An 18,067-nucleotide genomic window follows, 5' to 3' on the forward strand; every position below is an offset into this window, starting at 1 on the left:
CCACAGGAAACCAATAAACAATGTAACACAGATAATAGACTTTTTCATTGTTTTCCAACTCAGAAGTTTACTTAGCTACCAGCACAATAAAATATTAACTCTAGTCCCCTGAGAACAGAAAGGTACACACTGTTTAAAGATGCGTGATACAAATCTTTGATGCGCTGCCAATGTTTCAAAAAGGGGCTCCCATAAAAGTGTTCCCTGTAGCCTGTGATAAACCCTGTGTCCCAGCAGTGTGTGTACTACAGTGAACAGGCTGGGGAGAAATATATTCACTTGAATACAACCAAGAACTGAGGCAACAAACAAATCATGCTGCACTTTGCTGGAAGTGTTCACATTTTGTTTCTGAAAAAAATGCATAAACTACAACAGAATTACAGTATAGTGCTCAATTGTACTGTTTGACGCATAGGCTCAAGATTTTTGAAATCATTTTTAAAATACCTGATATTTGGTGTAGCTGGTCAACCCAAAAGCAAAACATTTGCTCTTCAAAACTATTTTTTAATAACCACAGGAGCAAATCATCTCTGTCAGGAACGATAGAGCAGCATCTGCAGAGAGCATGAACTCCATCAAAGGCAGAGGAATTACCGTAACGTTCCCTTCAATTTGGTGGTGGAATTTTAACAGGGTGCTCCCAGCAGCCTCCTCTATCACATCACTGATACAGATTCTCCATGAAAGAATAGCATGGAGAGACATTCCTGCTCTACATATTTATTTATCTTGCTAAAATGTACACCTTTGCTGAGTCACTCTGACTGCATTGGATTTTCATTTCTGTTTGACCTCCAACCAATGCAATTCTGATTACGGTCTGATGGAGAAATACGAGAGACTCAAAAATGCCTCCTTAATTCATTCATTCTTTATACAGGCACAGCATACCAAAATGTATGACTACAAAACTGTAGATGTTTTGGCAGCACTTAACGCATTTTTAGTCAACATTTCCACTTACATGAGGTTTTGTTTTTGTGCTGCAAGCATATTATGTATAACCGCTTCTTCTCATATCTTCCTCATTCACTCAAACATGAAAACAGTTACTAAAAGGAATAATCTAAAAATGCTTTGGGAACAATAAATTATACTTGAGGTAAATATTGAATAAACTTAGCCGTTGTGAAGCCAGGAAGTTTTCATTCTCATTTCCCAAGGATGACTCATGCAACATTCAAGACAATTGTGGCTTGTGTGTGACTCAAGGAATTAGACACACATGCAGTTTTAGAGTGTTGAAGCTCTTACCTCTTCTTCTTTGTGATAATGAGAACATCATTGAAGAGGAAGAAGTACACTTGCTGCTTACAGGTCCTTTTAGAGAAGAGTCCAGTGTCTTCCACATATGCTGTTAATTCACCCCTTTTCACTAACCACCGGGAAGAGGAGACCAGTGGAAATGGCTACAATATAAGAAAAAAAACTTTTTAATCATAAGTCACAAGCCTTCTGAGAGACAAAGGAGGATCAGGATCATTTGGAAAAATGCATGAATAAACTCAAAACATAAAAATAGGAGCATAGGTGTCAAATACAGACTTTAAGATTCAAAGTAATGTACAATACAGGAGACACTTGCCAGTAGTGGATGCTTTAAAAGTACTGGCTACCTTCACACTATATCTGCTCAAATCAATTAACAACAAACAGAATGTGGAATTGAGCACGCTGTGAAATGGACCTAACAGCATATTTTAACCTAATGCAGAACTAAATAAATCTCTTCAAAAGGGCAGAAATAAAATGGCGTTTAAATATTCCCAGACCACAGTCTCTCTTAAAGCAGAATTAAAGTTACAAAACAGAAAAATTTACCAGGTTAGAATACTGCAGTTACTAAAATAGAAGAGGTCTTAAAGTCAGTAAAGTCACAACAAAGGTTAAAAACAAGAGCAAATGTATCTGAAAGTCAGGAAACAGCAAAACCCACACCTAAACATCAGAAAAAGAACAGTTACTTGCCCTACTACAGTAATTGTGGCTCTTGGAGATGATGTTGTCAGGTATAGATCTTACAGTAGTGCACATGTGCCCCATGTGCATGTGCCCCTTTTGAATAGCAGTCCACTGGAGCCGCACATGCATCCTGAGCCTCCTCATGCTCCTCTATGAGAGCAAAAAGGGTGGAGCAGCTGTGACTTTCCCTTAGTTCCCTCACAGTTCAAAGCCCACGGTTGCGGAGGACTCTGAAAAGCAGGGATGGAGGGTGGGCATGGGATCCAAACTGACTGCATCTTATAGCAACTGTTGGGTAAGTAACCCTTCTTTCTTCTCAAATGTGCATCAGTATGGATCCTTTTGTAGTTGACAAGCAAGCAGCATCCTCTAAATGGTGGAAATTATTAGTGAAATAATGATTGCAGCACCGCTTCCATCAACTTGGCATCTGACCTGGCTGCCATTTCAAGGGTGTAATCTTTAATGAAAGTAAGTGAGTTGATCCATGTTGCTGCTTTGCAGATCTCAAATATCAGCATATTTCGGAAGCTGGATCAAGACACTGCCTGTGCCCTGGTGGAGTACGCCTTGATATTTGGAGGCCCAGGACCATCGGCTATCTGATAGCAGGCAGAAATACACTGCACGATGTACTCAAAGTCTCTATGATGAGACATGTTGTGCTTTTCATGGGCTGAATATAGCCACAAAGAGGTGGGGACATAACCTAAAAGGCTTGATCCTATTAAGGTAATAGAGCAGGGGTAGTCAATTATTTTTTTTTTAATCAGGTATAGTCAAGGTCAGACTCCAGAGCAAATAATAAAAACGAACAATAATGATCATAAGTAAATAAAAAGATTTCAGGGTCCATTCAAAAGTATCTGGTGGTCTGGATTTGGCCCGCTGTCCGACTATTGACTACCGCTGTAATAGAGCTCGAGACATACAGAGACCATAGCTTCTTTTCTCCCAGCATCAAGTGAAGTTTTGGGAAGAACACTGGCAGATTTACTGACTTGATTAAGGTTGAATTTGGAGACCACCTTAGGGATGAACTTAAGGTGCGGTCTCGACAAAACTTTATATCTTTCTAAAAGGTTGTATAAGGAAATCTGGTTAGAAGGGCTTGGAACTTGCTGACTTCCTCCTTGCAGAGCATCTATAAAACACATCTTAAGGGTAAAGTAGCATACCAAGAAATTTGACAGCGGCTCAAAAGGAGGCTCCATACGTTTTGGGAAGATGACTGAGGTCCCACGCAGGGTTGGGTCTCTAACAGGAGGTTAGTATGCAGAAGGGCTTTGAGGAAAATGGATACTGTTTGATATGAGAAGACCGAGCACAACTGTACCAGAATGTGACATGCCAATGTTACTACAAGGTGGACCTTGAGAGTTAAACGCTAGACCAGTCTGAAGCTCAGCACGTAGTCAAGGACTCTCAATCTCAGGGTCTTTACTCAGTCTAGATTGTCCGGTTGTCCATATGGAAAATGTTTTCCATTTAGAGGAGTAGGATTTCCTAGTAATGGCTTCCTGCTCTGTATGAGAATTTCTTGAATCTGTATAGAGCAGTGTCTGTCTGTAGCTAACACCCAAGCCATTAAGTGCAATGACTGTGGGTTGTGATGCAATGCCTAACCAGGATTCTGAGATATGATGACTGGACAGGCTGGGAGATATACTGGAGGCCAGCTGGATATTTGCAATGGGTCTGACAGATAGAACTGCCTTGGCCAAGGAGAAAGCTGTCTAGACAAACATGCTAGTTTGATAAAATTCAGCCCTGGACACTAGAAAGCATGTTTTATTATTTTGTTTGTTACCATACCTGTTTTTTTTTCTCTTACTTAGTATCACTTACATCTATTTTCTTTACTATAAGCCATCTCAGTGCTGTTATACTGAAGTAAAGTGTCAGTCCTCAGCTAAACTAACAGGCTGGTGTGTGCACTGTCTCTTTGGAAGCAGCAAACTTAAAAATTTCTGGGAGTGTCCAGTGAGAGGGATTGGACACTGCAGAGACGCATCACTGGAGAACTCTGGAACTGGGGTCCACTGACTGCAAGACAACGTTAAGACTGGCAGAGTCTCAAGAAGTTAGCTGATGAGGCAGGGAGCTGACACAGAGTAAAGCTCCAGCAAGGCTCTCTCTTGTGAGGCAAGGAGGTAACACAGTGGCTTACGGTTCTGGGTGCCCTGAGGAGAGCGTCACACCAGGTTGTTGCTGGTTCCTGGAACATGCCAAATCAACAGGATTACCCCTGATGACACCATGTCCACAGCCTGATGGCTTCTTGGCAGAAAGGGGATAAATGAATGCCTCCTTGTTTGTTTATAACAGTGCACTGAGGAGGGGTTGTTTGTGAAGGTCTCCCCTGGGGAATTCTGCAGGACAGACAGAAATCCTACGCAGGCCAATCTTATGGCCCTGAGCTCCAGGACATTTACACAGTTTCAAGTCATCCTGGGACCAGGTTCCCTGCATCTGCAGATGGTTCAACCTGTCCCTGAGGTGTCTGTAAGGAGTGTTGTTGCCAAAGCAGGGTCACAGCATTCTTCAGCTGCAGCCATGAATTCAGCTATCACAGGACCTGAAGTGGATCTGTAGCTCTTGTTCAAATGGTGCCTAGATAGTGAGTGATCTGCCATAGAATTAAGGACTGCACGTGAAGCCTGGAATCACATATGCACATACTGACAAGTAGCCTATAGTCCTAAGCAAGCATGCACCATTGTCATCAGATCAGATTTTAGGCAATTTGTCACTGATGGAAGAGACTAGAACCTGTCCTCTGGGTTGTAGGCTCTTGCCAACTGAAAGTCTATGATAGAATCCCTAGGGGCTATCATCTGTGATGAGTTGAGAGACAATTTCTGAAAGTTCACTAGGAGGCCTAGCTGAGGAAACATGAAGAGGACATATACTCTAGGGCTGTTGCAGTCTCCTGCTGAGACCTGCCTCTGATCAGCCAGTCTTCTAGGTAAGGATAGATGTGAATGCCCGGTCTTCTTAAACATGCTGCTACCACTGTCAGGCATTTTGTGAATGCTTTTAATGAAATGGAGAGTACTGGTAATGGATGGACCCTATTATGAATCTTAGGTATGTCCTGTGTGCTGCCTGGATAGCATATGGAAGTACACAACCTGCAAGTCAAGAAGCATAAAACTATTCTTGAGCCTGAAGAGATGGGAAGATGGAAGCAAGTGTTACCATCCTGAACCTGAGGCTGCGCATGTATTTGCGGGTCTAATATAGGACGAAGATCCCCTTTCTTTTTGGGACAAGGAAATGCCATGAGTAGAAAGAAGCCTCTTCCCCCAAATTCTGCTGGCACTTTCTCTATGGCTCTTAGATAAAGCAATGAGGCCACTTCTGTTTGTAACAGGCTCTTGTGAGAAGGATTCCTGAAAATCCTGGGGGAAAGAGGATGGTAGGAGCTACGGAGTGAAATCTGATAAGCATCTCTAGCACCTATCTGTCCAACCTTATGGCAGACCATGCCTAGTGAAATGGGGAAAAGTGGATTCAGAAGGCTGCATGCTCTTAATTGGCTCTTTTGTAGTTCCTGAAAGCCTTATTAAATTTGCTAACAAGCCACAGGAGCAAGGTACATCACTGAGGAGGAGGAAGATGGTGTTTCCTGCTTCATCTGGGCTTCTCTGTGAGAGGCTAATCAGGCTGTTTGGCACACCATAGTGGCTTCCTCTGTCTCATCGGGGTCTGGTAACTATATTGTTTGAAATAAGGGGCTGGGATATTGTCAGGGTTCCCTCCCCACTCTGAACTCTAGGGTACAGATGTGGGGACCTGCATGAAAGGCCCCCCTAAGCTTATTTTTACTCGCTTAGGTTAAAAACTTTCCCAACGCACAAATTTTGCATTGTCCTTGAACAGTATGCTGCCACCACCAAGTGATTTAGACAAAGAACAGGGAAAGGAGCACTCGGAGTTCCTATTTCCCCAAAATAACCCCCCCAAGCCCTTACACCCGCTTTCCTGGGGAGGCTTGAGAATAAACAAGATGAGCACAAACCAGTGTTGGATTTTTAAGACCCAAAAAATCCAGTCAGATTCTTAAAAAACAGAACTTTATCTGAAGAACAAAAAAAGATAAGAGAACAACTCTAAGATCAGAATGGAAGATAATCTTACAGGGTAATCAGATTCAAAACATAGAGAATCCCTCTAGGCAAAACCTTAAGTTACAAAAAAGTCACAAAAACAGGAATACATTCCTGTTTTTCTACATTCTACATTCCACATTTCCTCCAGCACAGCGAATTTCACAAGCCAGAACAAAGAAAACCTAACGCATTTTCTAGCTAGATTACTTACTAACTTTACAGGAGTTGGAGGGCTTGCATCTTTGATCTGTTCCCGGCAAAGGTATCACACAGACAGACAAAAGCTTTTTCCCCCCTCCAGAGTTTAAAGTATCTTGTCCCCTCATTGGTCATTTTGGGTCAGGTGCCAGCCAGTTTACCTGAGCTTCTTAACCCTTTACAAGTAAAAGGACTTTGCCTCGGCCAGGAGGTATTTTATAGCACTGTATACAGAAAGGTGGTTACCCTTTCCTTTATATTTATGACAGGTATGGATCCCTATGGAGTGCCAGGAAGCCTCTGTGCCCTTTAAGTAATGTAGTGTGTTATTTGTGTGCTCACTGAATAACTCCATCTCTTCAAAGGGCAGGTGATTTATTGTGACTTGCACTTCCCTGGGAATGCCAATGCTTGAAACCAGGAATCCCATCGCATTGTCACTGCTGTGGCGATGGATCTAGTCACAGTGTTTGAAATATCCATTGCAGCTTAGAGGGCATTTTAGGTACTTAGTGGTCCTCTTTGATGATATCCTTGAATACTTCTCAGGTGGGAGCTTAGATAGAATGGCCGTTACTTCATCCCAATTCAGGAAATTATTATTTGGCCAGAAGGGTCTGACAATTTGCACCTGTAGCTGAAAGGAGGCATAGCAGTATGATTTCTTCCCAAACAGGTTGAACTTTGTTGGGTTCTTGTGCTTTGGGATGCTTTTGCTGAATGTGGATTTCTCCTGCACTACTGAGATGACAAAGAGGTTGACATACAAGCTTTTTTTTTTTTTTTTTTTTGAAGGGACTTAATAGCATTTTCCCACCCTTTCTGCAGCAGATGGTATAATGGCAGGTGTTCGCCACAGGGCCTGTGCAGGGTCCCCATTTGTTGGGAGGCTGATCCTGGGTGGGCCTGACGTTGCTAGTACATCAGGTATCAGGTTTATCAGACCCATCAGGAATGATTAAGAGGGCTGACAGCTGAGTGGGAAAATATTCTTCAAGCATGTGAAAGGTTTTCCAGAAAGCACAAGGCAGCACAGGATGCATGCACAGCCCCAGTGGACACAGCTGTTCAAAAGACTCCAACCTTGCTTGCATAAGGCGCATGTGCACCTTCACTGGGATCTGTACTGACATCATCATCTCAAAGACTAACATGGAAATACTTGGGCTAAGTCCAAACATCTATGTTAAAAAGGTTTCTGGCTAGGATTTTTTTTTTTTTATGATAATGAAAATGTCTGACGTATATTTCTATTTCTCCTGTACATGACTTAAAAGTATTAATTTTCTTGGTTCTCCCCCAAGAATAGTTATGAAAATTGTTATAATTCTAGTTACTTGTGTATATGCTTGTAAACTGCTTGTAAAAACAAAGTATATACATAAAGTTTAATGACCCTTATATGAACCAACAGGGGTTCTGGGACTATAATGTATCCTTATACATAGTTGCAGCAGGAAATCAGCCCTCACCAATTCAACACCCAGCCAGGAGATTATGACACCTTCTGGGACAAGGGAAATATGGAGAGCTTCACTGCTGCAGAGTTTATAAACTCTGCTAGAGAGAAACTCTGACTGCATTCTTGGTGTGAAAGCCAGGCCCTATTGAAGTGAATGTCTAAACTCCCATTGTCTTCTGAAGCTTATAAAATCAGTGAGCGCGCTAGCCTCAGCCACTCTTTTTGAGACACAGATAATCTCTGAAGACCTAGCAAGAGATGCTGGGGCTCGGACCAGGGAAACCCACTGGGTCAGGGCAGACTGTGGCGCTTATCAATCCTGCCTGTTCATGGTGTCTCTCTTTCTCTAGTCCTAGATGCCAAGGGGTGCCTGAGCATGGTGAATGTGTCTGCTCCTGCACAACTTTAAAACCCCATGTGAGTCACAGCTAAGTATTCTGAGTTGAGTGCTCATGTAGTCGGCCAGAGACCCTGGAAGACTAGTTAAATTCTGGTAAAGTTAGAGGTGGGTGGAGGGGGCATCAAAACTGAGTTTATAATGGAAAGCCAATCAAACTTTAACCATGAGGGAATACACTCTTTCACTAATATCCTTGTGTTTGATGATCACATGAACCAGAAGCAGTACAGGAGGAAAGGAAATCTGAGATGTCTTTAATCCTCCATTATTGTGGCAGAATCCTAATACCACTAACCATTTCCCATAGTCAATTATGAAATTTTAACCCTGCCCCTTCCTCTGTTATCTCACTGTTCTATCACCACCAGTGACTGATTTTTCAGCTACTGAATTCCTCTGCACCTGAATTTAAACTTTCTTTGCTGTGAAACCCATTACCTGTCTTGTCATGTTTGACTAATGAAGACAACTACTTTCTTTCATCTCTAGAACACCCTTTTACATGCTCATAAAAATATTTTTCCATGCAGCTGTCACCCCTTGTAATCATTCCTTATGTGTCTTATTTTTCTGGCTTTTAAGTATTTTAGCTGCCCTTTCCTGAACTGTCTCCAAATTGTCAGTATTTGTACTGTAATATTATGTCCAAAAGGGAACACAGTATTTCAGCTGTGATCTCACTGGTGCAAGAATTAAAGGGTGAGAATAAATACATCCATAGTTTTAGAGGCAACAATTTTCTTCTTGCATATGAAATATATTACTGCATATGCCTTTTTAATGACAGTAAAATAATAAAATTGTTTACAAAGTGCCCTTCCTGCCTATGCTATACAACATATAAAAGCCAATATAAAATACAGTAGATGCTGGGCCAGAATCTTTCTCCCCACCCCCGCCAGCTGCTTTTCACTTAACAAAACTTGCAAGTTCTTGTTCAATGAAGACTTCCCTTTTAAATGTCCACAATTTTCTATTATCCATTAATTTAATCTCTTTTCTACTATTTTTTCCAAGTCATAAATATACTAAATATTGTTATGCCCTCTTTTAATCTATATATGACACCACATAGATGCTACTTTCCAAGCAGATAATGAAACCCCAATTGCTCTCAGTGGACCAGAGAGTGCAATCAAACTGGTTTTATTTAAATGGAGATTATTCCAATTTACACCCATGCAACAGTACGGAATTAGGTACTGTGTTTGGTTTTCTAACCAGATTTGTAACCAATTTACAATAATTCTAACCAACCCACATTTCTCAATTTTTCCTATAAGAATATCACATAATTCCCTTTATCAGTAGCTATCTCACCTTGTCACTGTCACCTCATTGTCACCTTGTTCAAACTCACATCCCATGCAAGGTCTAATTCAGCGGTTCTCAAACGTTTGTACTAGTGACTCCTTTCAGACAGCAAGTCTCTGAGTATGACCCCCCCTTATAAATATAAAAAAGTTTTTTAATTAAACGCTATTATAAAAGTTGGAGGCAAAGTGGGGTTTGGGGTGGAGGCTGACAGGTCGGGACCCCCATAACCTCAACCCCTTGAGGGGTCATGACCTCTAGTTTGAGAACCGTTGGTCTAATTAGTTCAGTACTTGGATATGAAACTCATAAGAAACTCCTCAGTGCTGCAGGAGGTATTGAGTTTCATCATTATGAAATCAAAGTAATAAGTTTCCACAGTTTCATAGCAATATTTGGCTTGAAATTTTGGCTCAGTTTGAACCAGAAACTCAACCCACTCAGCCAAAACTCAGGGATCACGAAATCATGTGAATCAAACCTAACATTGCTAAGACAAATACCGCTTGCCATCTTTCTCCACCAAGTGATCAAGACTCCAATTTCTGTTGGAAGTTGATCCAATTAAATATATTAACTAACCCATTTTCTCTCTTTAATATCCTGGGACTGACACAAATACGAATTCATAATCGTGCAAACACAGCGCTTGAGTTTCAACAACGGTCTTTGACAGTAGCAGTCACAAAATGCATGCTGGTCCAAATAATTAAATTGTTATTTCTGTTTGCAGGAAAAAAGCCTCTCACTTCCCCAATACCGTACATGAAATCTGAAACTGAACGACACTGAATAAATATCTTCTAATCTCAACTAAAAATTAAATCTTCAGGATGGGCAAACAGCTGAATAAGTACATAAAAAGGAAACTAAACCATTTTTGAAGTGGCTTTGGTTATTCAAGCTTCAGGAACCAAGTTAGATTGAATGAAACATTGTAACAATTCTAAGAATGTCATATGGGGCCCTAGAGATTATTTTATAGTTTAAATTATGTGTATTTCTAAGAAAGACCGTCCCAAGATATTCAATTATTTTATACCTAAAAAGGGCTTAACTAAGCTTTTATTTGCTATTAACTCAAAATACCTCAACATTTCTTTCTATGCCAAATAAATTCAGCATATGGTTTCCTAACAGGTTAGATTCCAGAGAACACTCGCTTTGACTTTTAAAAATATTTTTTCCAACTGTCAAAAATATGCAATGCTGAATGCAGAATGTCTTCTTCCATATACAAGAAACAGGTTCAGCATAATAAAGTGTATTGAAACTATGCCAAGAAAAATCAGCCTTTTACAATCCAACTGGCAAACTCTCAAACCACGGCTAAATTTTAAACCACCAAGGAGTCATGTTTAAGATATACAGAATGATACTTTAGCAAAAAAGCTAAAGAATAAAAGTTGCTTTTATTCCCATGAAACTAATGAGAGGGGGAAGTTGCAGTATACATTCTAGAAGAGGGTACACTGTAAGAGATTGATCCTTCTGCCTAAATCAAGAACAACAGATTATGGACATCTTTTGTGGTGAAAATAAAGAATATAAGACATTTTCAGTGGCATTTTGAGAGCATTTTAGCTATAAAAACTCCTAGAAATTACTCAGACTTGAAGCTCTGGAATGACAAATCTGAAAAGATGGTCTCCCAAATCTCTTGAGAGTATTATTCCAAGGTCATTAGTGAACTTCATGATCACCTTATAAAGAATTTCTTATTTTGTTTTTGTTATTGTAAGTGAATATTTACACCTTATTTTTCTATTTTTATTGGAAATATGTCAATAAAAATGCTGTGGATCCTTTGAAAAGTCTTGCTCCAGAGTCATGAACTTTCCCTAGCCAAGATGGGGGTACAGAAATCCTTTAAAATATACAGACTTCAAAAAAAAAAAAAATACGCAAAATGGTACATTTTGTCACTGCATTAGTAAGAAGTATTCTTGAGAAATAATGTCATCCCATGGGTATGATATTCCACTTACAAAATGTTGTTTTAAATGAACATTTTTGAGGTACAAAGAAGATTTTTTTCTATATTGTTGATACTTTGAAAATGCCACCAAAATCTTTGTAAATCACATTTGACTCTTGTTCAACAGGCCACTGATAAAGGAAACAAACAACACAATCTGTAACTTTGGTTGTACTCAAAAGAAAAGATTTGGAAAATATCACTATCATATGCAGCCCTTTTAATAAACTCATTAAAATGATTAGAGTTTAGTACTTAACACAATACGTCAACAGGCAAAACAGCTGTGAATTTAATAAAGTCTGATACTTGTTTTTTCCTGCTAAACAATATATATTTTACCATTTTTAAAATATGTTTTAGTTAAATTATTACAGTCTTTTAAAAATGCACTGCACTTCTCATAGTATCTTCTTAGTTTATTGAAAATATCCAAGAGCTGACAAACCCAGAAAAGGTGGGGAGAAAGAAAGAGAGACAGAAAGAAAAAGACCAATGAACGGTTCTATATATCATCTGTGTTTAAACACTTCTACAGAACTTCATGAGTTAAAGAGACGAGGTGAAATCCTAGCTCCACTGAAGTCAATGGAAATTTTGTCATTAACTTCAACAGGGGGGCAAGATTTCACTGACAATGAGAAGCCTTCTCTCTGAATATCCTGGTTTTTGTGTCAGGTTTCAAAGTAGCAGCCGTGTTAGTCTGTATTCGCAAAAAGAACAGGAGTACTTGTGGCACCTTAGAGACCAACGAATTTATTTGAGCATAAGCTTATGATATGTCCACCCTCTGTCCTGTTTTTTCACAGTTGCTATCTGTTCACCGTACTCAGGTGAGTAATGTTAACTTGTGTAATTACTTTTTGTTTAAAGCTCTAGCTGCTTGGTGTTAGTAACATATGTGGTTAGCAATGGTATCTGTTGCTCTTTCAGCATTCACGGCTTCAGCTGCTCTCAGGAGACAAACTTTTAGTCTTCTGTTGAAAGGTCAGTTCAGCATCATGGCTTCTGCAGTCCCCAGCTACTTTGCTTCATTTTCTCTGGCTGTGAATCTGTTAGTCTGAAAACTTAATGAAAAGCAAAAGTTCTGCACATGCTAAATGAGTTCATGAATGGAAATATCATACCTTGATTCTAAATTCCAGCTGGTTGTTAATTGTGTACATCATTTCTGTCCTTTCCATTTTTCGAGCCCCTTCGTTGCATAAACGGACCAACTAGAAAGAAAAAGGAAAAGAGTTCCTACTTTAATGTATTTAGATATTGCATTACTACTTTTTCCCTTACATGGCAACTTTTCTGTGGAAATGCATATCATTGAAGAAGCAAGAAAATCAAAAACTGATTTTTTTATAGTAAACCACAAAGAGGATTGATTATTCCACACAGAGTACTACAAGTGGCACGAAGTATCTAACTCAAAAGGATCGCAGATCTTCAGTCCAAAAACTTAATGGGCACCCTGAGAGAACATAAACTCTAACTTTGGCAAGTGAGTGAGTTGTATAGTTGTGACCCAATGTTATATGCTGCCCTTACAACTGCAGACATGCAAACTGTTTATTGAAGGACCAAGGTAAATGTTATGATGCTCTTTTGGCAAGCTAAGGAAGGTAGTATTTTACAAAACTATTCACTCATGCCTTAGAATGTGATTTGAAAATTTGTCATATTCCTCTAGAGCCCCCCCCCATCCCCTCCCCCAAAAAAGGGAGGAAGATCAGGCATCCAGATATGTTAAATGGAAAAAATAAAATACACTCCTTAATCCCTTCCAGGGGCTCCCCAAAAGTCAATCGGCCCCTTCTTGTTTCTCACTTCCTGGAAGGGGAGAGAGATGTCTGAGCAATAGCATACTCCATTGATTCACTTAGTTCCCGAGATCCTTCCAGTACCACAGCAATTCAATGAAAAGGATAGCTAATGTACTGAATGCTAACACCATGACCTCTGCTAATCCCTGCCAGTGTTGAGTGATGGAGAGTAGGATGAAAGTAGGAACACAAATCAATTGAGTCTGTCTGGATAGCCTTCTCTAGGCTAAACTTGCAGCATCAAAAGTCTAGAAAGGACAAAGGAGCCTTCCAGCTTTTCTAATAGGAAAAAAAGCTCACCTTTTATTTTGCTATAATTGTTGTTGGGGAGATAGGAAGCAGCATGTTAGCAAGTTAGGCTGTTCTATTTTTAATGGATTTTATATAGGAGACAAATTAAACTATTTTGTTGCACACGACTAGGCAATGAATTCAGTGCAACAGCTGAGTATTTGAAGAAGATGGGGACAAAGCCCTTATACACTAAGCTCTAGATATCCTTCCCTGAGAAAAAAAATTGTAACGCATTTGTTCTACAGGAGGATTTTTATGAGTCACTAATAAAAGTCATGTTTATCGGGTATAGTTAAGCAGCATCCGGATAAAAAGGTATGAACAATATCAGTCAGGAAAATTCTCCTCCCCCTTCTCCTATTCAGTCTGAATACTCTGTACACTACAAGAAGTTCCCACAATAAAATTCAAGTGTGTTGGCAGCAGTATTGTGTTACTGCAGCAGTTCAGAATTTTTTTCTGAGAAACAGAATGATTTAAATGTGAAGCTGATTGGTCAGTGACTGTTCCTGAATAAAGCAATTTGGCATTTTCATCCTTCATTAGTCTTCCACTTTAAGAGAAAAATTGGAAATTTCCATGCATAAATAATTTAAATGAGCCAGGAATGCTCAGAGCCTAAGGCATCAAATTTAATAACATTCAATTGTGTACTGCAGGGTCTCAAATTCTAAGATCTCAGAGGCTAGTTTCTAGATTTCCATTTCAAACTGTCTTTCTTTTTATTTCAAAAAGCTTTCGAGGCCAACAGTTTTCAGTGTGAAGTTGGAATTTGTCACCAATGCCACATTCTAAAACCTCATTATCAGCTTTAAAAGAAACCCATTGGAGGTTATTGTAGAATTAATTATGGGCAATATTTATGATTTGGGTATTAATGGATTGCTTCTCTATTGTTGTGTGTACTCAATACTTGTTCCAGTCAATAAGAGCTGTGTTGAAAATCTCTTTTCAGTCTGGAATGGTTTAATTTCATCAAAAAACAAAAACAAAAACAACACAACACCTTAAATGTTGTTAGGAGCTCCAGTTTTCTAACTCTAGAAAATCCATGGCAGTTTCCAGGCTTTGGGTGTTGTACCACTTTCCTTTTTTTGGACAATGACAATAGAACTAGGTTGTCCAATTTCATTATGAAATGTATGATCAAGAAAATAATGGAGGAGGCAAATACTACATCAAATAAGTGGTGCTATATATAATAAAAATAAGGGGCCGAAGCCATCTGGAAAAACAAAAGTCAGCATGTCTCAGATTGACATATTGAACTGGCCAAAGCACACCACACAACTGAGGAAGAAAAAAGAATCTAAATAGAAGCAGGCCGGCTGTGTAGGATTTGCTTTTTAAAAACATACCTTGCTCACTTCTTTTAAGGCTCGTTTGCAGATCTCATATTTTGGTGAATCTTTAGGGGTTTTCTGGCAGATGGTCTGAAATAAAAGTCAATCAGTTCAGAAAACTGAAATCTGTATATTGTTACATCTAAAATCAGATGAATACAGAATTACAATACAATTAATGAAATTAAACATGGAGGGGCAACACAGAAGCATATTTTCCTACCAGCCAGAACTCAGTGCACATGGGGTGTGTACCTACTTATGTGCTCTTCAGGGAGTGCAGCATGCAGATATTAATCTATGGTCTAACGCTGAGGGAGGGGGTAAGCCTCGGACCTGCTTGCTTGGAGCACCATGTCCTCCCAAAGGCCCTGGAGAGAGCAGGGCCTGTGCTCCCTTTCAATTGTCTCTGGCCCTTAAGACGACCATGTATACAGGTTCAACATAATCCAGTCACTAATGTTCAAAGCACTGTGGAACTTTTGCTGAAAGCTGGCTAACCATGTGAGTTGGTCATGAAAATAAAGTTCGGCCAAAATAAATACCTTGCATCGATATGTTCCTAACAATGAAGGGGCTAAATTATGTTTTTGGTAGAGTTACACAAATAAATATTGTAAGACCTTTAATGTGAAACCATTCTTCAGGTGAAATTATGTTTTTACAGTCTGAATGTAAGACGAGAATCATACTTTTCATATTACAGTTTAAGTGAAACAATGAAAACTCACTATAAGGAAAAAATTTCAACATAAAGTTTAGAAATTATCTCCGAGAAAAAACTGTTTTGTAATTTTCCATTCTGTTCAGCATGTTACATGTTTTCATGCCTGAAGAATAGAGGTATCCTGAATTTAAAGAGTTAGTTTGAATTTTTTCTCTTTTTAAACACAGGGATTTACTGAACAGTAGAGTAGGGCCCATGTGGCCAGGATGTCTAAACTAGCAACTATAGCTGTAGTTATACATAAAGGACTATTATTTAATCAACCACTGTGAAGTATTGAACACATCCCCCTAATTATAGCAGTATTCATGATTACAGAGGAAACCGACCTGCATAAGTCCTGATCTGGGTCCTACTAAACCCAGAATTCAGGTGTGGATTTTAATCCATATAATTGGCAGCAGTGAGATCACATTCAGTCCTGGCATCCAAACCAAAATGCCACAGACCTCATGAGTATGTATGTTTCCATCAGATTTCCACCTCCGCTTCCTAGCACTCTCCCTCACTGTAGGCTCTCCCAATCACTGCAGCTGTCTGTTGGGAGGGAGATCCCCAAACACCCCACCATAACAGGCTGGTTACTAGCTATGGATGTAAATGAGGTTTCCCTCTAGTGGCTGCCTTGCCACATTGAGGGCACAGGAGCGATTACTAAAATCGTTGGCTACGGATCAGATTGTGACCCCCTTAATTTTCATAGTGCCAAAAGAACTATCCTTGTGAGAAAAATGGGGTGCACAGTCTGGCCCTAAAGGAGGAGTCCTTTAGTCTGCATGGCAGAAAGCCTAGGTTTTGAACTGAAGGACCAGGTTCTAGGCCCAATTCTGTATGTGTGCAACTTCTATGGTAGTTATGTCTTAACTTTGACTTTGACATACAGTTTCATTAGAGACTGGTGCCCAACTGTTTGACTTGATCTTCTACACAGTTCCTTGGTCAGTGCAAGTGCAAATAAATGCCACTACCCACTTCACAATTTCCTCTTTGTTGTTGACAGACCAGTTAATACAGACATGGCTCCAGTCTAAACAAAGTAAGGTGGGAATGAGCCAATAACTAAAAAAAAGAAAGGTTGCTTAATTTCCAAAAACACAATATACAGAGAAAAAAAAAATCTCTCCATTCTCACATCCATCAGCAATGGAAGGCGTGTAACCCTCTGCATTGGAAGAATGAGGAAAGAGATCATAGGTAAATTCCTGCAGTCTTCATGGGACTCAATCTGTGACAGCACTTCCTTGAAGGCTGGATTTGTAGCTCTGAAGAAAAATAAAAAGAAAGCACAGGTTTTTAAAAGATTGCTTTAATTTAGAAATGTGAATTTCTCTTTTCAAATAGCAGTGATGTCAGTAAATCAGAGGAAGGGCAGTGTGAGGGAATCTCATCCTTTTATAGTGTTCAACAGTTATATTTAGAAATATTATACAAATATAACTGATATTTAGAGACATCAGTACAGTGCGCGCATACACACAAAAATCAACAAAATGCAATGAATGATACAAAGGGAAAAAGTATAAAAACATTGCTATAAAGAAACTAGTAAAACTGTCCTTGTCAATGAAGACAATTTAGCACGTGACTGCAAATAGGATTGGACTCTACAGCCAAGTATATTTTCACCCTCAATTACATCAATGGAATTAAACATGTGCTTTAAAATAAGCATGTGCTTAAGTGATTTGCTGAATTGGAGCCTAGATGTTATGCTTTAAGAAATCCTGATTGCTACTGTTAAGGGGATGATTTAAAAACTTGCATTTTAAGCATAATTTCTTACAATAGTTTCTGGAGCGTTCGCTGTTGGTAGACTTCATTAGTACAGTATTTCACATATGGGTCAAATGTTGATGCAGTATGCTTTTCAACAATATCACTAATATCTTCTATGAAGATATTGTTCTGATGCCTTGCTTCAAGTTCTTTAAAGAACCTGCAAAGGAAGAGAAAAAATTACCAATTTCACTAAACATAATTCATAATGGTTTGTCTCTTATAGCATTTCAAACTTCACCTGACACAATATGGGATCATTTCACAGAACTTTTAACCACATAAACAAACAAGAGGCAATACAGGGACAATCTGAGAAATTTGGGGACTCTGTAGGGGAGGAAAAGATTAACTGATGCGAGGCCCTCATCCCGTGGGCTCAATTGTCCATGTATTTCTTGCACAATATATGTAAAGGAAATGTGGCGTAACCCGTCAGACTCCAGCAGAAGCAATGCTGGTCAAGTTATTTTTCACAAACAGTCAAAACAGAAACAGTACTACTAATAGGGTTGCAACGGTACTTTTCAACAATACGGCTGAAAAGGAAGTGAAATTACGTGAAACACAACATCTATGTTTCCATGAGTACTGAATCTTTTCTCCTTGTAGTAATGGACATGCAATAGCATAGTTGCAACAATAACCAGAAAACTCCACATCAACTTAAAGACACAT

At 39.3% G+C, this 18,067-nt stretch overlaps 1 protein-coding gene across 1 annotated transcript in view; it reads right to left on the reverse strand.

Annotated features, from left to right (window-relative positions):
• ARHGEF26 (Rho guanine nucleotide exchange factor 26) overlaps positions 1-18,067 on the reverse strand; it is a 121,160-nt gene that overhangs the window by 44,755 nt on the left and 58,338 nt on the right. Inside the window, 5 exon segments of the mRNA XM_043492293.1 lie at positions 1,261-1,415; positions 12,563-12,652; positions 14,902-14,976; positions 16,746-16,875; positions 17,397-17,549. Coding sequence (XP_043348228.1) covers positions 1,261-1,415; positions 12,563-12,652; positions 14,902-14,976; positions 16,746-16,875; positions 17,397-17,549 — 603 coding nt within the window.

The sequence above is a fragment of the Dermochelys coriacea genome, chromosome 9, assembly GCF_009764565.3.
Source record: "Dermochelys coriacea isolate rDerCor1 chromosome 9, rDerCor1.pri.v4, whole genome shotgun sequence".
Classification (NCBI taxonomy): domain Eukaryota; kingdom Metazoa; phylum Chordata; order Testudines; family Dermochelyidae; genus Dermochelys; species Dermochelys coriacea.